Raw genomic sequence first — 25,531 nt, 5'->3', positions numbered from 1 at the left:
ATCGGTTTAAATTATAAAATTTACTGAAGTATCTAAGTAGTACAAAAGACCTGTGTACATGAGTATAATTTTACTATTTGCACAATTATACTTATAATAATTGTAAATAATTACTATTATAAAATGTATATTAATTAGTAATGTATGTATAGTTAAATTTACAATATGAATGTTGCAATGTATACCTACTATGAAATAGACCCGAGATCTTCAGATGCCATACTTAAAATATAATAGTTGGTATACATGTACATTCCCCCAGCCACATACTTTTGACATTATAAGCCCGTTCTTGCCACGGTACTCGTAAAATACGATTCCACAGTCGAATACAAGTTGAATATTTGTTTCCGACTTGTATTTTGTAAATTGCGATACAAATACAAAACATTTCATAAGTTGTTGCACTCTTTTCTGCATAAATATATTTTTAATTTTTATATAACTTTATGTTTTTAATGGATGATAATGGAATTGTGCAGTGCTAACAGTACGGCAGGCCACCAGTTAATCATTATAAAATGAGCATGATATCAGGTCAGTCATGAGGAAATCACCGGGAAATAACGATTGGTCCAGGACGGACCATGTGGAAATCAACCATACACTGCAGTAGCCATCATTACTTACTCATCTCTGTATAATTTTTGTTGTATACCGTCTAACCCTACATCATTTTGTTATAGTGGTAAACATTTATATTAACAACTGACTCACTACAAGCTCTGCTTAGTTTATTACTAGATGGTATTTTAACCAAACAAAGCTATGTATATCCTTATTTATTTAAAAAAAAACCTTATTATTGATATGACAAAGTATATTTTAAATGACAGAGGTATTGTATAAGAAATTTGTCGTATTTATTTACGAAGAGCTGGATGTTCTATGATAAATATTATTTCGAAAATCCCAGGGCTTGTTTGCACCTAATTAGTAAGATAGCTCTTCCACCTTCTATTATATTTATGTACTACGATTAATTGGCGCCATATTGATTTCCGTGTAGAGAGGTAAATATAAAATAATTGCCTATAAGAGGATCCATTGACTATTTACGCTGGGGATATTCTGTGCTCAATATGTTGTTAATAAACTACTGATACACCAACATAAGTATTAGCCATCTCATTTTATTTCTGTTATATCGTAAATTTACAAGTTGGTTGGTTGTAATAACCAAATATGTACATATATTGCAAATTAACATTACAAAATAATCAGTTACAATAATAATTAATCCTAATATTAAAAAGCACAAATAGCTGTATGTTTGTAACAATTAAAGTCAAAAACAACTGAAGTTATTTCAATATTATTTCTACGCTACAACTTTATTCCGTAATATTTAGAATGAATGTCCACCCGTGCGTAGCTATAACGGCCGTCTAGTATTAAAAACACTGAATTCATCAAAAGTAATGTACACTATTCGAAATAATATATACTGTTCGAAGGTTACTCTCTAGATATACAAATAGACACAAGGGTTGCCAATTTTAAAAGTTTTTCCGTACCACTAATAGGATGATGATGTACTTGTATAGATGAAAATCTCTTACGGTTTGCAACCCTGGCAACTACGTGACTATATGACGGCAAAACCGCAGATAATATTAATATTATTTCACGTACATAAGCATAAAGACTAATAGCACTCGGGGTCTTTGCCTACTGGTAATTGATCTGCTGTGAATATAAATAAATTAAAAGATTTAGTAAAACTCTAAAATTATTTATTGAATAAGTTCAACATATTTATTTGGCGATTTTATCGTGAACTCATGACATTCTGTTATTGACTATCAATATATCTATCTTATTGGTACCTGTTTTACCGGTTTGGTTATAACTATTTAGTGCTCAGTAGAACCCGTAACCTCGTATTTATTTATACTCGTTTAGAAAAGTTTCCGCTTCAATGTTAGATATTTAGAGTAACATTTTACTTGCTTATATTGGTGGTAGTTTGTTTTTCTACAGTTTTAATGTTTTTTCTTCTGTACGTTGCAATATATATTCAAATGCGTCGTACTCGTATGTATTTTCGGAGGTAGACTTTGTAAAAAGTCTTTTACGTGAATACCTCAGTCTTATATATTTTAGCCGCTAAGTACATAACTATTCTTGTAAGCAGTTTCGATTGTAATTGGATGAGAATATACAGTGAAATTATTAGATAGGCATGATATATAGTCTTCCGGAATGATTGGTAACGCATGAATGGTGACACTGGTTTCACATAATGATGTGATGTTCGTGGTTGCTGTTCATCTATATAGGCAACTGTTACTGTCAGTTATCATCAGGTGGGCCACTAGTTTATTTGCTATGCCAATTGCAAAAAAAGAAGTGAGTAGCATCATATGTATACTTCGATTCATATAAATATTGTTCGATACATCTTACGTATAAGTTTTGAATACAATAATATCTGAAGATTTATCCGTAGACGGCCGCTACATTTGTTTACACGAATTTCACGAAGCGCGGAAGGCTGCATATTTTAAACCAACCGCTCGCTCGCTTCGATATGTTTATCTTGGTCTCATCTCGATATATTTATTGGGGAAAGCCACGATCGGGATCTCTACTTATTGGTTCCAACGGAGAAGATAATCGGTTTTATCCATTTATTGTTATTGCATTTTAATACTTATGTAAAATTAAATATTTCCTAATACATGCAGCAACTGAGACTGATTGATAACAAACAATTTCCTGTACAAATTGTAAGTCCGTAATTCTACTTTTATAAAACCTCTTAAACTTCTGACACCTTAAAGTAAGAATTCAAATTTTAACACTTAAATTATATGTAAGTTTAATATATCTACAATATATATACAATACATATATATCTTTATTTCCATTGGTGTCAGAATTTATTTTGTAATATTCTTATAGCTGTCATAGGTTACCATTTTATTTTAGGTAAGTCGCCAGCTTGTTTGGCATACCAGTGGTTTAAAAAAGAATTTTAGACATTAGAAAAACGTAGTATATAGAGGGATGGCTTCATTTAAATATTTGGATTAGGTGCGAATATGTCTCCGTCAAAGAAGTCGTTTAAATTGGAATTAACAAAACTATATATACGTGTACGTATGAGACACGTTCATGTTCTGATGTTGCCTTTTCATCAGCATGGTAATCGTGCAAAAATATTGGCTAAAATACGGCCGCGGCGCACCTGCCTAGAATTAAATAAAAATAACCCGGCGAGTGAACATGAAAATGAACACCATGTGTAATTCATTTTGAATGTTTGTGAAACGAACATTTAACATATCAAACATATGCGTATCAACTTTAGGTACTTGTGAATGAGAACTCACATAGATCCAAATCCAAATTCACTCGACTTAAATTTTGCGAAAATTATACTGTTTGATAGAAACCTCATTTATTTGATTGTTTATACGTTGCGGAACTCGTATAGTCAGTAAAAGTACATAAATGTCCCAATTAGCTAACGAACTGCGAAATGACCATTGTTTATGTCTATGTATCTGTAGTTTTGGTACCTTCTCAGTTTTACGACTGCGTATGTTAAGCGACAGTCGTAAAAGTGTGATGGTCATGTTTTACACCGTCCGTAAACTCATAGAAGTGGCATTGTATCGGAGAAAAGTTGGTCGACATAAAGGTAATCTATTCACGTTGCGATCAAAATGGGTCGCGCTTAATGATACCCAATAAAATTGTTCCTTCGAATGTGTTTTATTCAAATTAGGGATAAAAACTAATCCGGTCGACACGGTGGGGACCAATCTGTTTGAAATGCGCCCAAAAGATAGGAAAGTTAGTTTATATGTATTGCTTCAGAATAGCGAGCTTATGCTAATTTAAAGAATTTTATACATCAGCACTGAAATCATATTATTAATGTAAAGCAACACTTACTAACATATAGCAGCTGTGTTTTTCTAGCTATTAATAGTTCCTGTTCCGTTTTATTCCAAAAATTTCTAATCTTTATTCTAACTCATATTATTACAGCTTAATTTTACTTTTACTTCTCATGTAAATTATAAAATTAATGTCGTGTTGCTTTTTAATGATATTAAAGTAAACTTATTCCTTAATTAATATGTAAATATAGATGTACTATTATTGCTCATATATTTATCGTGTTATCGTCGAATGTATACAAGGCCTAACGCTGCCTACATTGGCAGTTGTAGATTAACGCGGGAAACTATCGACAGTAAAAACGCGGCTAGCTCGCCGCACGTCTGCAACGATTTATTGCAATGGGAACAGCACTCCCGGAGTCCGCGAGATGTTTCCACACAAATAAATTAAATAAAGACCATTTTCATAGTGTATCGAATTCGAAAATTAAAAAGCAAGTATTAGAGCAATGTCGTTTTTAAATCGATGTTGATGTTGATGATGGTGTTGACCGACTACGGTTATTTTGACTAGTTATAATAAAAAAAAAGTATTTACGCCAATTTCAAAACGCAGGTTACACAGCATATATATTTTAATCGAATAGAGAGTCATTTGTTTTAATTATGGCTAGCTGAAACGTCAGATAAGTGCATACCGGACTATAGTAATAATAATATTGGTTGTGTTATTTGATATTAAATAAGCAACTAAAATTGCGTGAAACGTTATATAGGAAGAGAGTAATAGGGTTGGTATTGGTAATATAGTGGTTTAGTAGAGACCACAGTCACCGTATCAATATTAACTGTTTGCCAGGGTCGTATGGGCCTTATGTAATAAGCTGCGAGAATATTAAACTTCAGTGATCTAAGACTGAAATAATGATTCATGCAATAGAATATTAATTGAATTTATTCGAAAAAAGCATTTCATTAACTAAATTTAAAGGCACTTAAGTAATTTAGCAAGACAGTACGAATCAAGCTTATATAACAATAACATTGTAATTATGCTTTGTTCGCTACTAAAATATTTCTGTGAATCAATACACTGATAGATAGGTATGAAGACCATCATAGTTGCTGAATTTCGAGGTATTATAATAATGTAATATAATTATTATTACATTAATGTAATGTTTTTTAGTAGTTAAATTACTTGGCGTTGGACTGAAGTTTACATTTATTTACAGTAGTACGAACTAGGCTTTAGTAATAGCAGTGGCAATCCGTGAGGAAGTAGCCATTATTATTGCTAAAAGTTGCATATAGATGGCGTGATTGGTATCGATGGAATTCTTCATAGTTTTGCAAACGTTTTAAAAAACAAAACTGTGTTTACAAAAATGTTTAATCAATTTTTAAAAAGTTATATATACATGTTAAAATGAAATAATGCGTTTAGAAAAGTAATTTTCATATATTTACTCATTTTGTTATTTTCCAGTACTTAATTAATTTAATCAGTGCTAATACGGGGCTCAATGTTTTCAAAATGCTTTCATAGATGGCATTGTTGTCATTTGTATCGGCCTAATTAAATGTCTTTTTTATATTTTCCAATAATAAGCACTTAATATATCATTATTGTAAATTAAACATATAAAAAATACTTATGTATGAAGTGTTGTCATATTAAAAATAAATACATGTATTATCGATTTTTTTGAATAATCGATAACAGGATTTTATTACAGCGCATTATTCGATGATGCTTTTAATGAGTCGTTGTGAACAGTAAATTTTCATTATTTTGTATTATAGCAGTGTTCCGTTTCAAAGAACGGAATATAGTAGTACATTATTAGTGTCGTTGGTTATTTACATTTGTACTGAAAAATCGATTACATAATAATTTAAAATATCGAGTACGAATCGTAGTTGTCTTTGAATACTGGCAAGATTAAAAATAGTATTTAAAAAAAAGACAGAAATCGACCCTAACTCGAATACCATAAAGTTGATTTTCCTTTCTCATTAATATCATAGCAGTTTGTTTTTAACTTGCGTATGACTCTGTGGTATGATGTTTAACGTGTATTGTTATTGTACGGTGCATACATTTCAAAAATTATATTTTAATGTAGGTACATACATTTCATACATGTCAAAAATTATCTTTTAATGTAGGTACATACATTTCATACATGTCAAAAATTATCTTTTAAGGTAGGTACATACATTTCTTTCATACATTTCATACATGTCAAAAATTATCTTTTAATGTAGGTACATACATTTCTTTCATACATCAAAGATATTATTATTGTAGATATCGAAAGTTATGTATACAAGTAATTCTGAATATTATCAAGTTCAAAATAAGCACACATTACTGGCTTAGATAATAGAGTAATATTAAATAAAAACATTTGTGACACCCATATGTATACATATATACATAGTAAGTACTTACGCCCGTGCCGTGAGACTCATCTAAGCGTACAGCGCATGCGCGTCGTGCGGTAACCGCACCGACGGACCAATAGAGCGCGCCTCTCGCGCATCCAGAAAGTTCGCGACTAATGGACGGTATAGTAGTAAAGCAATGAGTGTTCCAGTGACATCATTATAATATTTTCTCGTTAAGTTTTATTGTAATATACATAATTTCGTACTAAGTAACATGTTCCCCCGTTACACATTTCTAACGTGTAACGGGCGTGAAAGCGAGACAAACAGACAGAGTTACTTTAGCATTTATAATATTTGTAAGAATATCGCTATTAAAAATAGGGGTTGGTGAAAGACGGGCCAAAATTTAGGCGTGTATGTAACATTATAAATAAATAAAAAATTGTCCATAATACAAAAAAAAAAAAATTCAGGGTAGGCGGGGTGGCCTACCCTGAATTTTTTTTATGACTTAGGGGTATAAAAAATAGATAACAACCCTACCTCAGACCTAGCAAGTATACATATCAAATTTCATCAAAATGTGGGAGAAATATGGCAACTAACACTGTGATACGAAGTTTATATATAAGATATAGCGGAATTCTCATTAGGGAAAAGAGGGGTACATCGTAGAATACATGAGGTATATACCAGTAAATTCATTGTAGCTAAAACCAGTCTCTTACACATAACGATTGAAATAAAAAATCATATAGCCCGATGTTGATACGTACGAGTATAAACGTATCAAAATCGGGCTATACGTATAGCGCAGACGCGTTACAACATATCTTCGTCGAGAGAAAAAAATAGGCATGGAATGTAGAATAAACTATAACATAATATATACATTGGCACATAAGCCATATCTGCAGGGTATCGGCTAACGATATTATACCTACACATTTACATTGAATCTTGAATCGTCCCTAATGAGGTACACGATACAGTTACCTACATATCTTGTATATACCTATCTTTGCAAAACAGATGTCATGTAGACTGAATTGACTGCCATCTATTTTCGTGCTTTGTTACTAAGCACCCACTAGTAATCCGAACTGCTTCAGATCTAGAGACATCTAGCGGCTACGGCGGTGAAATAAAATAGCCCGAAGAATAGCCCGAGTTAGGAAGGAACCATTTTCTTGTATGGGATGGGGTATCTGTATGTAATATTATGTTATCTGTGGTAATAGTAACACTGTTTATTGTGGTTATGTTGTTTGCTGTGGCTGTTTGATATTAAATACCTTAATTTCTGTGTAACAATATATAGATAGGTATAGGGGTGAGGTTGGTACATGGCGGGTGAGCCGCGACCGCGGTCACCGCTGTCAACATCAGCTGTTCACGAGACCCCGACATAATTGCTGCGTACATGTTAAATAATAAACTGTTATAAACTTCACTGACTATTTGTTCAATAGTACTGTAAAGGTTCTACTACTTACTTGACTTTTTTAGTGTATTGAAAACATATATATTAATCATAATAATCTTGTCTAAAAGCAGATAGTAAATAAATAATATTTAGATAAATTTTACAAAGCAGATTCACAGAAAATTCTTACAGATTTATTTCACAGTAACATTAATAAATATGTGCTAACACAAGTATTAAATAAGAAATGTTTTCTATTTTTCATTATATTGAATATTTTAATGACTTTTAATCATCTTTTAACTTTTGTCATTATTATATTGTATTATGTAATAGCTTTTTTATTCATAGTACAGACTATTATAGTAATTTATTTCTATTATCTAAATACACATTGACGTAGGTAAAAGTATCATACCACAAATATTATTTTAATTACGATAAAAAGTTTATAAATTATTAGTATGTAATTTGTACGTGTAAAGAGAACATGTAATTTCGTTAAATTACTTCGGCGTAATCAAGTAACAAATATATTCTTAGAGACTTTAATATTTACTCGTAAGTATAGTAATAAGGACATCAGTGTACAAATAAATGAAAACTACTTTCAATAACTTCAATTATTAATAAATTTAATGTTTGTTTCAGGTAAGCACCGTCCTGAATATGCGAGACACACATCAAAATGTAAGATTTCAATTTTTTATTATTATTTATATTTAAGATAAAATACTCTTTATGCTTTATACCCGCAATATTTTTACGTTGGCACAGATACCCGTAGATGAAAATTGAATACTCAAACTGATTCAACCGTCGTGCAGACGTTGACATAGTAAAAACGTAGCTATTTGTTCACATCGTCAGTGCCCTAAATATCCAAAGTTATCCGATCCGAGTGAGAGCCGAATATTGCGCCTCTCTACCCTTTTCAACGGCGAATACACACGGTAGCTACGCATTGTAGGTGCACGAACCTCTTTCCTTCACAAAAGCCTCCCTTATTATGCTCCTGTGTAGGATATGAGGAAATTGGCTGAATGGCTTTATATGAAAAACTCACGTAATCTTCGCGGGGTGTGGCCCACAATATCCTGCACTTGGCTCACGAGCCGCTTCTTGTTAAAGGCATCTCGATTCCGTTGTTGGATTAACAGCATTTCCTATTCATTTCTCCAAAATAGCCGAAGAAAGTATTGCCGCAAGTTGGGTTCCGCCTCAATGTTTATTAAAATAAAAAGGACGTGTTTACGTTTCATGATCGCACATGAACATGACACCTGGCGAAATAAACTCTTTCATGTGGACAGCATTCATATGGGTGTGTTTATTATGATCGGGCTGCAAACATATTTCTTGAGATAGCGGGCGGACGGAGCGGGGGCGGGTGGGGTGTAAGCTGGTACCTAATAAAGTACAGCGGCAGGATCTCGGCCGCCGGCGGCAGTGGATCGCGATCAGAACGCGCCTCGGGACATAAATTCGGTATCTTTCACCTGGAACGCTTCAACAACCGCCGTCGCCACGCGCCAGTTATGAAAATTCCGACACTGGAATTCGGGCTCACACTAAAGATTTTTGCTGAGCTTTGCGGTTGTCGTCGAGTGGATTTTTTAAAGAACCGAGTCTGTTACGTTTATTTCAGTCTGCGTTTTATGGAGGCGGGAATGTGCTCCGCTTTGGTTTATTTGCAGGCCGCCTTTCTCATGAAATTGCGCTGTTTCATTGCTTATGAGCAATTTTGAGGTTCTCGTTAGAGCTACATATTTTATCATTACGCATTTTCTTTTGCAAATTGTCTACCGTAACCGTGAATCCTTTTATTTTGTTAGTATGTTATGGAAACTTGAAATATGTTGTTATGTCAATGACATGCAGTCACAGATCATATCAAATTGGTTAATTTATAAATATTTATATAATATTCTCAATAAATGATGAAAAAATCGATAGATTAACAAATGATGCTACAAAACAAGATTTCTGAAAGAAACGAACATAAATTTCCAAAACCCATCAACCATTAACAATTACAAAAGAAAGGTAAGGAATGAAATGTTTTATTCATTCCGTTAACGAGAAAATTACCGAGGGGGCGGTGGCGGATCGGATTGCAGGGACTCCAAGAACCTTTGTCTTTGGGGAGAAGTGTGTCCAATGAGCTCTCTAGATACCTATGCCAATTAAGAAACCCAGCTTATTGTATTTATATGGGAGGACTGTACTGATTGTACTGTACCAATTGGATACTAGGTTCAGTTCCAATTTTTTACTAAAGAGATTTACAACATAAGAAATTTTAATAAAAAAATATATATTCTGTTTTTAAAACAAAATCAGTAAATTATATTATATTATGTCATAAATAACGAAACATATGTTCTAAAATTATAATTAAAAAATTATGTGTACAACTATAAGTACAACATAAGTCGCGCTTCGCTCTCGATATGCCTCGCTGTTATTAGAGAAAAACTCGTTAAAATACTTTGTTTTCCCTTCGAAACACCCAGTTTCCCTGAGATGATTGAAAAATTTATTGCGGTCCGAATGATATCGTATCATCGATTCTCATTTCCCGCTCCTTTCTAAACCCTCAAAGGACTAAAGGTGTGAAACACCGTAAGTTATTAAATACTAGTAGCCTGTTCCGTCTTCGCACTGATATTTAACAAATATTTTAACACACACACGTACACACTTCGATACGGATGTTTTCTATAAGACTGTAGTACCTACATCACTTTTATCTATTGTCAATAGTTTCCGCAGCCTACGCTATTTAAAGATTTCCTTTAGTATTATTTTTATATAATTTCTATCGCCTATGTTTATCGGGTCTAATGTTGAATTATAACAGTATATTTTTTTTCAAATCGGTCCAGTAGTGTCGGAGCCTTTTTTTAGTACGATGGTGGCAAAGAAGCATATGACCGATCTGATGGTAATAGTTTACAGTGGCCTATGAACGCCTGATACATCAGAGGTGTTACGTGCGCATTGCCGATCCCTAAGAAACCTTAATATCTTGAAACCCCATGTTGTAGTATCTCGAGAAAACCTGGACAGGTAGTTTATTCCACAATCTATTAATGCAAACAAACAAACAATTGAATCTTTCCTCTTTACAACATTAGTATACATTTAACATGAAAAGTAGGTAGTCGCTGTGTACTCATAATTTATTTTAGGTCCAAAGTTTACGACAATTATATCGTGGCAGTGTTTTGCAAAATCCAGTGTACCGCGGGCCTAATTACGTTAACTTCTTTCGGGTCGAGTACAAATTCCGAATGGGCTGTAAAGAGTGCGAATTTGCATCGAGAATATTTTTCGTCAACAATTAGCCTGTTGGGCCTTTGTCTGTGTATAGCAGGGGTTCGTTTTAACGACGTTTTAAAAGATTTCAACCCGCCGAGAGCTCGGGCTTATCTCGGACTTGCTGCCTGCTTGTTACAAAAAACCCTTTATTAACTTTACGAGCTCTTTAACGAATAACAGAAATAAATATGAAGGTTTCGCTTTACACTGCGGTGTTTTTACGTTCCCAAAAAACTTTTACAATCTATTCGGTACGTTGGTGTACTGCCTTGCTGTTGCTCTTGCTACCTATGTTTTTTTTTTGCATCTTTAAAGTTGGTAGTCCACAATAAATATAATATGTATCATATATAAAAAAATAATATAAAAAGTATTGCAATTGTATATATATACCAAATTGAGTTATACCTATACCTAATACAAAGCTGAATTCGACTCTTTAATTAATCTTTTCAAAATTATATATACATTTCTATAAAAAATAAACTTAAATTAGTATGTTATTTTCAGTTATACAATAAATCGAAATGTATAATTGCTGTAGATATTCGTAATTGAAATACTATGTATTCAACCCTTCCTTAAGAATTAATATTGAAATTAAATCTCTTATTCAATACGACTGTTATGAACACACACGGCTTTGATATCCAGCTGCTTAATAACCAACAAACGCCTACAACAACTCGCTTCCATATCAACGCACTCAATAATCTATTTTGCAGAGATAACGTCAAAGGCAACAATACGGTTTGGAGCTAAATACAAGCGTTTAACTTGGAAATACTGAAATTTCACGTAACCAAAATTGCCGTCAATAGTATCGACGTATTTAATTTCTGTCGATTGCAGACAGAACATTACCCGAATAGGGTGTATTATGAGATACAAAGCGTTTGCACCCCCGTTTATGGTGTGCAATGTTTAATTAAGATGAAAACAGGCGGTTTTGCTGCGTGCGATTATCATGAAACTATTAATTTGTTTTATTTCAACTGAATTGTTACAACAATCGGTACTAATAATTAGTAGATCAAAGGTTTTCGTTTCTTTCTTTTAGAAAATATGTTATTTGTTAAAATATGTTATACCATAAAATTAGGTTCTTATTATAGCTGCTATTTATTTACTTTGATCTTATTTGTTCACCAGTAAGAACATAACAGTACAAGGAATACTTTACGTGTATGTACATATCTTGATATGTTATGACTTTATTAACACTAGCCTAAAGAATGTTTTTATACATCACTAATAATATCAGAGATAGTATAAACGTTTAGAAGAACATTTGCAAACCGTTATTGAAGTAAACCAAGGATGGATTCGCGAGCAAATTATCATCGTACCCAAACTTTGTATTTAATAAATGGACACAAATTGATATATTCAATAAGACCTCCTGAGATTAAGCAGCTTACGCGTTTGACAATATTATCTGTTTCGTAGCTCCACTGTGCCTTTGTCAAATGGATGGGAGTACCGAGATAAAGCAATAGTAGTTAGAAGATCAGTTTCCAAATACCACATGGGAATGTTTTGCATTTAAATTGTACAGATTCGGACGCTTTACGTCTTCCCTGGGGGTTTCAAATTATTTGTATACTATTGTTATATTCATCAATATACTAAATAATGCTTGTCAATCTATATGTTTTATATTACATTATACTACTACATTGCATCTGATATTGTAGTTTAAGCTTAAGTTTAACCCACGATATCCGATTATTTCAAATATATGTATCTTAGATATGCTTATCACCTCAGTGGTATACAAAAGAACAAAATGTATTTCTATGGTTCTGAAGATTTATTATTGTACACTTATATTTATTATTAACCCAGTTAATAATAAATATATGTTTGTAACCCTTGTTGTTCAAATTTTAGACCTCTCCGGCGACTATAAAAGTATACACTCAGACAACTCCCGTAATCACTTAATATTTGTTATTTAATACTGTAAACCATTGCTTGTATGTACAATGCATAAAACTACTTGACAGATTATAAGGGTATTAATTGAGTATGCAAATGAATGATATTTACCTTAGATATATCTTCAACTAGTTGAAACTAGCTTCAACAAAGAGCCTAATCAGAAGAAAAAGAAAAGCTTAATAGACAGACGGCTGCTTCATACTTAACTTAATTTTAAAATACTAAATTAGGATCATGAATATAGCCGCTTCCATACAGCCAATTATTTCGTAACCCAGTTATATAGTTATAGGTTATGTATGACAAGGGTATTGTATAATCGAATAAATGACTACAGATTTGACAAATGAGCATTCACAAATATATCCTGCAGTAAACGAGCAGAATGATCCTCCCCAATGTATTATATTATATAGGAATTTCTCAAGGGACCCCGCGAAAATGTACGGGATTTGCCGTACCTCATTCTTGTTTTCTGTTTGCTTGTGTACAAGAAAATGGCTATAATAATAGAAGTAGTTCAACTGATACTTTGTATAGACGATCATTATAAGAACTTCGAGGTTTATTATAGACTTAAGTGCTATATGATGAGAGTTTAAATTGGGCTGGAACTGAAAAGTTAGTCACTGTAAGCTTACGACATCCAATGGGATGAAAAACTATTGATAACAAATTCATCGAACAACGTGGTGGTCGTGGTTTTATCTTACCATATCAAATTCAAATAAATAAATAGTTCTTTAAAACAATTTTATTGAGAAAACACTTGAAAATCTGAAAGATTCTCAAATCTGAAAATAAAAATGTATTAATATTAAAAATAATTAGATATATTTCTCTCTTAATTCTATATCTTCAGTTTTTGATGATGAGCTGTTCAGATTTAACAATCTTACTTTATGAATGTCTTGAAGAGTGAGTACCTGTGCCTCAAAAGCCACGGAATGTCCCTATTCAACTCCAACGATACCATACTCAAAGTTAAGTAGGTAAATCGTGGATTGGAATAAACAACAGATAAATGTTTCTTTTATCTTTACTATTTTAATATCGCATCCGCAGTGTAATGGTAAGCACATAAAATAAATACGTTTACTTGACAACATTATTCTAACAATAAATAGGATATTATCAAAAGCGATTAAAATTATGTATCTTAAGTGTAGGTATATGTTTTTTTCGTAAATAACGTATTTGCTAAAGCTTTTTATATAAAAACCGCTTTCTAGTAAATTGTATATTAAAATGTAGCTATGTAACGTAAAAGAAAACAATGATTAGAAAACAATGTACCGCAAATGTTTCTTGTATTTACAGCAAACGGAATTTGCGTGTACCGCCCGGAGTATTTGCAGGCATCGCGGTATACGAAGGACACATTATTATTGAGTAACACAATTCTTCTGAATCACAACAGAAGGCGAGGCGGGCCGTGCTCATGCTTGTTTTTCTTAAATCTCTCTGTGAACAACTCTATTATGGGAAATCTTGTTAACATTTGAAATCATTTCTCTGCCCCAAGAATAATGAGTTCTGGCGTTTTCATTTGAAACTCCGGTGACTTTTGTTTAATGGAATGATAATACAAATGCTGGCCTCTTTGTAGTGAGGGGATGAGAATATTGTTGTTTTTCCTCAGGCGGGTCACTTTAGTTCCAAGGGTAATTTCATTATCTTTCTAAAAAAATCTTCAACAAACGAATTGGAGACTGTGGCGTGGCGTTGATTTATGCTGTTTGCAAACTCGGTCACTTTTTTTTTACCACTTCTGCGACGAATAACACTATTCTGTTTGTCTGTATCAATTTTTCAGGTATTTTTTCTGCATAGACACCAAACTTCAAATGAGTAGATCGCGGAGATCATCGTTGTCATTATTATATACATAAATATGTGACAAAAACAGAATCTCAGAAATGTTAAAACAATAGCGTAATAATATATAAAATAAACCATATAAATAGAATTTAACAAAAAGTTATTTGTTTTAGCTACATAAAATACTTTTTTTTTCATTAAAATTTTCTTTCTAATTAAGTTGAATGCGGTACCGACTATAATATAAGTGTGACCTGCATTTGTTCAATGAATGAATGTCCCTTAATACTTATAATAAAAAATAATAAAAGAATACTGTTTTCCCTGGAGGTATATTACCAAAGTTTTCGTCTCGTAACAGAATATTATGTAAACAAATTTAATTATAGCCTTGAATTAGCCACAATGGCCGGCTGCCATCGCTGCGAATGGGGAACTTTGGAACCGCAACTTTGCTGAATAAAGTTACTCCTATGTGTACACAAACGAAAGTATTTTATAAAAACTGGACTGGTTTGTTCACAAATGAAAAATTCTATAGATTTTAGGCCATTTATTGTCCTCGCAGCGATGTACCGTTTGATTAATAACTGGATATTTATTTAACTTTCATCAACTTCAAGAAACTTCCATAGTATTATTTTCACACATATGTATAAAACTTAATGAGAAAGCTTTTTTAAAACTTTTAACATGTTTTATATATTTCGGTAGAAATGTGAAACACTTTAGAATAAAAGTACGTTTGTTTTTTTACAATATTATTTGTTTTTAAAATAAGAAAGTATAAAAAATATTAATGTATAAAAATATAATATCAGTCACAGTATAAAAGTAAATAATAAATGCATAGTCTAATAATCTGCAAAGCATACATATATGTCTAAATACTTAGAATAGTCTTTTCTGTATAGTATCAATACCTTGCAAATTGATAGCGTTTGACGTTAGGTTACGTACAAAATAAATATCAAGACATTGACCAAATTGGAATTACAAACAGAAAAGGATTTTAGAGATTGAGGATACAGGTCTGTCTTTTTTTTAATTATTAAACCGTCTTTACATCTGGAAGATCAATCCGAAATTTAATAATTATTAACTAATAATTTAACTTACGCGGAGAGTGAGCGAGCCTACCCGCACGCTGTCTGGATTACTTTTTGGTTTTGTTATCAGTTTTTTTCACAGGAGAGTTAGTCGTATATTAATATGATACGTATAGTACATATTTATTCTTCGGCCCGGTTAGATTTGAACTGACGAACCATTCAGTGTGAGTCAGGACAGTATTTATAATCCACTAATTATATAAAATACTTGAATAAATAAATAATTGTTCATTAAAAATCATTAATCACTGCTTACCATTTCATTACATTTAATCTTCTTATATAGTTATTGCGGAGTGATTAAAACAACACCAATGTATCAGGGTTCCCGAAGGTTTCTAATGTTGGTGAACAAAACAAACGGACCGACACAAACTTGCACAATTTATCACAAACTATCTAATCAATTTACAAAACGATTCCCCGTTTAATATCAAATCTACGTTTTCCTAAAGGTTAGCATTTGTGGACCAAAATTGCGGTATTGTGCTAAATAAATTGTTATTAATGACCAAAACGCTCCCCCTACTTGCAATAATAATAGCCTCCAGTATTTTGTTTGGGGATAAATTTCGGATATTTCAGATTCCAAACATCGACTTACATAAATTCATTTCAAATTTAATCTTTTTTATTCTTTTGCTTTTATCTATGTTGTAATTTGATTATGTTCTCTTTGTTGTTATTTTTCTGTTATAATTGTATTGTAGTAATGAAGATATAATTAATAATTTTGTTTTTATCATATCTGAGGCAAACCAGTCTTTAGAATTCAAAGTAGTATTTTTTTTTATTTCTTCATTATAAAACTTTATGAATTTAATTTGACCAAGTTGAATATTAATGTGACACATTTATTAATGGCAAAGATTTTTAATAGTAAAGAATTTCAATAAAATAAATTTTGAATATAGACCCAAACATGTAAGTCAAAATATTTTAATTGCACTAGATTTTTCATAGAAAAATTGGAAAATATCTCAAAAAAGCAGTAGTAATGAATGTATGTATGTTCAAGTTGTTATTACTGGAATATGCATAGACATATTTCCTTTATGAACAGATAATCTGCTTTCAGCATTAAACTTGTAAAGTGCTCTGCTCCATATGTCTCCGGTAAAAGCGAGGGTTGCTTTCTATTCATATACTGTGATACTCTTTTACGATTCAAGCAAAAACACGGCAAGCGCTGCCGAAAGATAAACCCTGGGGCTGTGCGAGCGCTGTTGAATTTTACGATTCCGCTAAGCCGCCTTAAAGTCGAGCCCTTCCTGAATATTTTGATTTATTTATAGGCGCGAAGGCGTAAAAGGGTGGTCCAAAAAACAATATACCGCACCGCTCAGCTGTGGCATCACTCGACACACTTAACATAATATGCTCCTATGAATAAATATGCATATTAATCACCGCACATAGGAAGGTACAGCGATCAGATAATGTGCCCGTTCGAATTTACTGAATGTATACTATTCATGTGAACAAAGTTCAAAGCCGACACAAATTGGTGGTTGTGAAGTTTTATACTTAATTCATTAGTATGTAATATACCCGTGTGAAGACGTAGGTCGCATTAAGCACTTGCCGCTCGCGCCTCTAACACTTCATTGTGATGCTAATTTAGGGCAGCTCTATGAATATGGGGCGGTGTTCCCAACGCGCGCACTTTTTGCCTCACCGCCGCTCTAAATTAATTTGAATAATACCGCCGATAGGCTAGGAGCTCCGGTAAAATGTCTTTTATATGAGTTTCCGACGTGAAAACTTCGGTGGAAGACACAGTAAATATTTTTAATGCCAGCTTAATAATAATTATTTAAATTCGAACCAATTATTAGAAATATATGAAAAGGCAGTCTTTCTGCGTTCTTTTTATTTACTCTACTTCTGATGTATACTTATTCTGATATATACTTTTTCAAATACTTAGAAAAATTTAAATCAATACGAACAGAAATACTAATAAATATATACATGTATTGTACCTACATATAATCGGAAATTTAGGCAGTGTACACCATTACGCCATCAATGTCTTTTATATATATATTTTACACAAACTATAGAATACAATGTAATACAGAAAATGCAATTAAATTACATGACTTCTATATTAAAGGAGTGTGCCATTAAACAATGGTACACACTCGAGCTGTGTATGCCAGATAAAATAAATTTCACTTAGCTGCTAATCACGTCGCTAAAGCTGGAGAGCTCGTGTACTAATACGTAATGGTGTACCTAAGTACCGAGACAAAATTGGTTTAAGCAATCCCCGCTTGTAGAAAGTCTGCGACGAGTCGCGGCAGCGGGCTCCCAATTCTCCCCGCTATGCACTGCAAAGCTACGTGTTCCTCATAGAAATTATCCGGGTAATTTTTAAGTGAGCCTTCCACGCTGCAACACTCACAGTTATTCAAGTCCCTGCATGCTAGCACTTAAAGAAGGTAAACCCACTCTTAAACAAATGAATGTTATTTGTTCGTCGTTTTTCCGCACTCTCAGCCCACCTATTGTAAAAACATAGTGTAAAATATATTCAGACCTAATATAATAGTATTTGTATATAGTAGCGACAGTAGACAGTTTATAGAAACAGTATTTAGCTACTTTTAATTAATATTAAAAACAAAAAATAGCGATACTCGTCTTTACTTCTTACTATTAAGTTTGATCATTATAATAACAAAAACTAGATCATTATAATAAAAACGTTTTAGTATAAAAAAATGTTATTAAAATTATATTAATTTTAATGTAATCATATTTTTTATTATTTAATAGTTGCACTATCTGTGAAATGTAATCTTTTGCACTTATTTGATTAATGTACTTATTAATTAGAATGTAAACATAAAGTATTCATCTAATGCAATTTGATACGTTTTATTTGTGAACATTTATTTTTAATTATAATGGAAAATATTAATTATATTTTGACTGCCTTTAATAATTCTCAAATATTTTCATTCTGCAAACTGATGGTTTTTGCTTTCATTAATTTTATTTGTTTAATTTACGCGTTAAATTACTCTGATCAGAACCGTCACCGTTAAGCAGCGTTAAGAATTGTGTTGAAAGGACTTAAAACATTTAGTGTTAAGGATCATTTTCCCGTATAATTTGATACAGTATGATCGTCGCGACGCTCCGTTTTGTGTGAATGGGCTTTTTAGCCTGTTCACAATAAGGCCCGACTGTGTTATGTAGACAACAGTGATTTGATAAATGAGTTGAGTTTTTGTATGAAAAGACGAACGTTTCACCTTCAAAAACTGAGCTTGTTTTGACAAAACCTGTGCTTTACCTAGAATGGGGAGGCTGTCGTAACAGCCTTTTGTTTTCTAATGAATTACCACAAATGATAAGGAAAACTTTAATAGGCCACGTTAATTAATTTCACAGGGAGCTTTACAAACTCATACATATAATTACATATGAATATTGAATAAGTAAATTAAAAGTAAATTGTTGGTGTTAAATGTTATTTCACTTCATAATTCCTTATACTGGAATATTTTATTAAATAATTCATGTCTTATTAGTATCAGGTTAAATTAATAAAATACATATACTACATGTATTTATTATAAATGAATAACAGTAATATAATATCGTCACGACTTACTCAATGTACCGTTTAATATTTATATCTTCAATGAAAATCTATTTTTATACACATTATTAACAAATTGAAATAGGATCCTTTTGTTTATTGATGCACGTAAAGGTATAAGTGAATACAACAATATATTGTTCTATAAGTACATAACAAAACCGAGTGTATTCCATCTAAGCCTCTCGGATATGTATATATTTACCCACAACTGTTTATCCACATATCTATCCGCTATCTATTATTTGAAGATGGAATTAGGCGCGACGCCTACTTGCACAAACAAAGATGGTTATACTTGCCCCAAATTAATCACACTTAATTTTAAACACGCTATTTATGCCTGCTTATATCTAGACAACGTTTTGAACTGTTATTTATTATTAATCAATAACTTATTCATTTAAATACTAAGATAGCAATCATTATATAGTATTATTATTCATATATTATCGATATACTACAACAACAGCCTATATTTTGAAGTCCTTAAGTCCTTCATATATTATTATACTGTCTTTCATGTCCATTAGCTATTACCAATGTTTAACAGGTGGATTGTCAGCTTTCATTCAATTTGTATTAAAATTTTTTCAACGCCATATATTTGGTAATTATTGACTGTTCTTCTAAAAATGTGCTCATGAAAAATATAAGCTACTATGTCAATAGTCAAATAATTCCACATACCACGATTAAAAAATATATAATTGATTCATTAATGATAATACTACATTAATAATAATATCCCAGTACAATTTATATGTGTGTGTGTTAACTAAACTTAAACTACTTTCTAATCTAATACTTAAATAACTGATATAAATACTTAATTACGTTTATTTTGTTAGTACATACATAATACACATTGAAAACACACAAACCAATACTAAAAACTATACTCATGGATACAGTTGTTTGCATTGTGCTATAAACTACTGGTTTTAAACATTTTTTGAAGGTATATATGTATATACCTTTATTATTAATATATATATACCTTTTTATATGTGCCAACGTAAAAATTAAAAATACTATAAGTACAGTACAGTACTAGTTTTAAGGAGTGATTGGTGGTAATAACAGAATATTTAATTCCCATTTTAGGCTTTACATTATACATACCTTATTGACCTACCTGTGTATAGGAAGATTATGCATTATCACAAGAAAGAAAGAAAAATATGAATATTATTAAAAATATTTTTTAAGAACAGGTACGAACTTTCAATTCCTATTTCATTTTAATATACTCCCACCCTGGAGGTATGTGTGGTAGCTGGCTATTTAGTCGTGATAGGACAACAAACAGATGAGACAGAAATACAAACTCCTGTATTTATAATATTAAGGTATGGATGTCTAAGCAATGTTACAATTTCTATGCAAGTGTATATTCTGTACATGTATAAATATTGAGCGTGGCTTTAAAACCTTGTCACCGGCGCAACAAGACTAGCTGAGCCGATCTTAACCCGCAATAGCCGCGAGGGTCGCCACGGACCTGTCCTAATAACCCGCTACAATAGTGGCCTCAGCAAACAACGCTCGCTTATTGCTACTCGGCACTCCGCAATAACAACGCTAAAAACAATAGCGTCACCGCGTCGGCAAGCTCCTTGTGATTGCTACGAGACCGTATTGTTTCCATTAGCACAGCTTGTGTCAAGTTGCAGTTTAGGGTTGAATTAAAGTAGTTTGAACTAATTTTGTTTTTTTTTTCACAGGTAAGTAAGAGAGGGAAAGTACAACATCTTTGTTTGGTGAGAGACTACTATACCTATTTTTATATTTAATAAAAAATGTTTGGTAATAAAATTGTTAAGAAATATTTTTTTTCTTTCAATAATAATAAAAAAAAGCCTTTACATGACTAACGTACAAGTAGAACATCTAAACTAAGTAATCTCGGTTTCCCATGTGTTAATTCCACACCAAAGGTACTTTTATTATGTAATAAACTATAAGGGATTAACTTACTCATAGTGAGACAATAAAATAGTTATATCATGTATGTTACTCTGCTTTAATGTACCTAACTTATTTACCAACACAAATTGGACTTCTAAAATTTCATTTAAAATATTGTTTTATTTAGTGTGTTTGGTTATTGATATTTATAAAGAAGCAATTAAACTATAAATGTTTTGCTTAACTATTTGTCATACTTTATTGTACAAATTTAAAACAATTCTTATAAATATATCTCTAATAAAAATATTATATATATTTTTATTTTAGGAAAAATCTTAAAAAGTATTAGTTTATGTGGCTGGTTATTATTAAAAGAATTAAATATTATATTAATAAATAAAGTTATAATAGGTTTTGTTTTTTATTATTAATATATATACTGAAGGCCTGGGTGACCTAGCGGTTTAACACATCGCCTTAAATCCGATGGACGTGGATTCGATTCCTTGCACAGCATTTATGCTCATTAAACATTTATGTTCATGAGTATGATTGGTTATGTCGATCTGGTTGTTTTCTATGTATAATATGTATGTATTTACGAAAAAAATCTAGTACCCATAACACAAGCTAGCTTAACTTGGGTCTAGATGGCACTGTGTGAATTGTCCTGATAATACATTCATTATACTAAACTAAGTAGAATAAAATAAACATGTCAAAATAAAATTGTTACTCATGTAGACCCTCCGTGCAACATTATAAGTAGCGCAATATCACAAAATATTGGGGAAAGTGGGATTAAGTGTAACGCGACTCGCAACTTGGTGTCATTTGTCGCAATCGCTATCGGTCAGTCAGAATTAATTTGCGGTATCGCCCTTAAATCCGATTTTGGTAGATTGTTATCACAAAATAATCCAAGTCGAATGTAATAAATATAGTTAATTGAAATCCATTATTATAGTTTATGAATGTTGAACTCATGCAACAGAAAAATATATTAGTAAATAGTAGCAATTATTAAAACATAATTATTATGATTATTAGTTGATATTGTTTAATTAAATCATATATGTTAATCAACTATTTTTGTTTTTTTATATGTAATTTCGTACGTGAAGTTTCGACAAATTTATGTATACTATAGTTAGAATATTAAAGTAAGAAAAGTTAGTATAAAGTTTATTGGATTCATACGGTAACTGACAGATCAGTTACGTTTATCCATATTTTTTTTTTTCACATTTAAAGCATGTAAATGTCGTTCACTATATTAATTTTATTCCAATTTCTACCAAAAATGTTAATATAGAACCGCACGGGTTAGTCCTAATAACCGTAATAAACATCAACGGTAACGAGCAATAGGCAGCGAATCGTGCTGATGTTACACTGTTTTTATACACGGTCGCTACATGGGAAAGCTTTCTAATTGCCGGAACAATGCTGAGCCGGTTATTTGCCGGCGGCATTGTTTTTGTCCGCGCCGGTTCATTTTACCCCACCTTCCCCCGGGGAGATTAATGGAATTTGAATACGCATAGCCTTTGTGTTCGGCTTTACGCGTAATTTAAGCGCATACCGTCCCCGTGAGTCGGCATTTTGCTGCCAATCTTACGGGGATACTCTCAGGTGTACGACTTCTCTTAGATGCTGAGAAAATCACGCGTTGATTTCGCTCCAAATACAGGTATGCCGTTATGATTTTTCTGCTAACTCACTATTATTCTGTATTTTGCGCAAGACTTTTCCCTAAACACAGAATGACTAGAATTTGTATTATTAATGGCAGTTTCTATCGTTTATTGGACCACCTGAACTTTATATTTTAATGTTTATCTTTTCAGAATACAAAAATACTGACTTCGTTCCCACTATAATCAACATTCAAAGTTTTTCTTCACTGACACTTTTTAAGTGGAACCCTAATGTGTTTTTGATAACAACTGCGTATGTATGATAATATTTTCCGATTATTTCGTGGTTTCGTTGGAGGGTAGGTACCCTCTATTGCTTCGGCCAATAAACGGTTGTGTGCTCAGAGCACTATCAATCATTCTCCTGCGCCTGGACGTCGAGAAATAAAATGTATTTGTTTTATTGGGGTTAGTTATTGATTTTAGGCGGAATAACTACCGTCAGGCGTAGACGTATAACAATATCTAAATGTCACAGGCATTAAGTATTTATACTGGGTATATAATTTTCTAACGTTATCTTCGCTCCGTCTTAGACACTGCTGTTTCATGTGCAAAGCAATTATCATAAACGTATACAGTGTAACACAGCCGATGCATATCAATCAGCTGAAGGCAGTCCTGTTGTTAGGAGAATGCTACGAACCCATTAACATAATTGAGCGGCTTGTATCCGGGACACTTCACGATTCGGATCGACGACGTCTTTGACGGGATACATCGCTGTAATGAGGGGCCGAAGCCGGCACGTCATCCGCCCTAATGCATATTTACAAAAAGAACCCAGAATGGAAACGCCGTAGTCGAATGACAGTCGACGGCGCGGCTCCTTCTACCCGATTAACTCGCTCACCGCTGATATGAATATCGACCATTTTCCACTTTATGACTCTGTACAGCGTTAGCCAAATATCATTTCAATAAGGCCTTGTCGTAGTACTCTTGGAACAGTAGTCAGAATCGTTCTACTAACTGAATTTTATTTGTGATTATTTCGAGAGCTCTTGCATGACCAATCACTAAATGAAATCCATTACTCGTATTTATATTCCGACCATTGAAACTGACGCTCGGTGCATTTATAAACGAACCGCACAAAAACAACAAAAATAGCGTGTTACATAGCGTCGCTTTATGAAATTTCCTGGGTCTCCATTTAATTGGGCGCCTGTGTCGCCACAAATTAATTAAAAGCGCTGTGGGATTTTATTAACTTATTGCAATTATATTTAAACGGAACGATTACTGGGGTGGCGGCAGGGCGGCGATGGCTACGATGCCAATATAGCCTAATATCGCACACACCGACTCAAAATTTTATCAAACTCCGTGTAATCAGGGACAAATAAATCTTGCTATTAAAATTAACGGGGACCTCCGCGACCCGCTTCCGACCTCTTCACTAGATTTATAATCGCCTTTCAGAATATCACCGTCATGATATTAAGCCTCTGAATGAATATTAGTGAAATTCGTGGATAATTGGATATAGAATGTATAATTGCAATGAAGCAATTATTATTTTAACAACGATAACTATAATATGATTATAGATAGAGTTAAATTAGTACTATTGAAATCATCGATTCAACCGCAACAATAGCATCAGTATTATTTTGTTTTATATTAAATAATATTTTTGTAGGATGATAGCTTATAGCAGAAAGCTTTTTGTAAATTTATTAGCAAGATCTCTGAAACCGTTTCAGAAGCTCATAATCTTATACTATGAGAATATTTTTCTTAATTAATGATAATGGAATGATGCACCATACAACTCCGCTTGCGCTAACAGCATATTCTAGAGAGATGATACGTGGAAGATGACAGATGATGACATAAGCAAGAAGCCAGATTAGCCCACCCATGAACAGAAATTAACCGTGGTCGTTTACAGAAATGGTCGCGGGGATGTTGACTTGACCATATAATTGTAATATCTCTCTATTCCCTATTACTAACAATTTCCTACGCCATAGCTATGAGAATCAGAAACCATACATTAGCGTTTAATCTTTACACTGCAAATTCCTTTGTAATTAGGATGTCTATGAATAATAAAAAGGGAGAGATCATATGAACAGTTGTAATAGACACATTTTAGAAAACATATTGTTGTATGTAAGGGCCCGCTGACCGCGACAGACCACCGCATTGACAAACGACTCGGTCCACTTCATTAATTGCGGGCCAGTCGGCCGCGCGACCACCTCTAAATAATTCACATACGACTGCCCTCACACGCCGCAATCTACAACAAATATAGCGAAAATTACGAACCCATTGCCCTGAAGACGTCATTCGGAATTACTTTCATTTAAACCTTTCGTCACTAGTTTTGTTTATTGTTTCCCACATTATAATATTATGTAGTGTGACGAACCCATATAATGACAAAATATATACATACATATATTAAA

The 25,531-nt window shown here is 32.6% G+C and overlaps 1 protein-coding gene across 9 annotated transcripts in view; it reads left to right on the top strand.

Annotated features, from left to right (window-relative positions):
• Positions 1-25,531, top strand: part of LOC131843702 (polypyrimidine tract-binding protein 1) — a 455,306-nt gene that overhangs the window by 361,101 nt on the left and 68,674 nt on the right. For 6 of the 9 annotated variants that reach the window (XM_059192402.1, XM_059192397.1, XM_059192404.1 and 3 more), the window contains one exon: positions 8,332-8,370. The exons of the other annotated variants lie outside the window; for them this stretch is intronic. In XM_059192402.1, coding sequence (XP_059048385.1) covers positions 8,332-8,370 — 39 coding nt within the window. The remainder of the gene's footprint in view (positions 1-8,331; positions 8,371-25,531) is intronic. 9 annotated transcript variants of the gene reach the window in all.

The sequence above is a fragment of the Achroia grisella genome, unplaced genomic scaffold (assembly GCF_030625045.1).
Source record: "Achroia grisella isolate CSIRO2021 unplaced genomic scaffold, CSIRO_AGI_Agris_v1 utg327, whole genome shotgun sequence".
NCBI lineage: Eukaryota > Metazoa > Arthropoda > Insecta > Lepidoptera > Pyralidae > Achroia > Achroia grisella.
The sequence above is the reverse complement of the archived record's forward strand: the minus strand, read 5'-3'. Positions and strand labels throughout refer to the sequence as shown.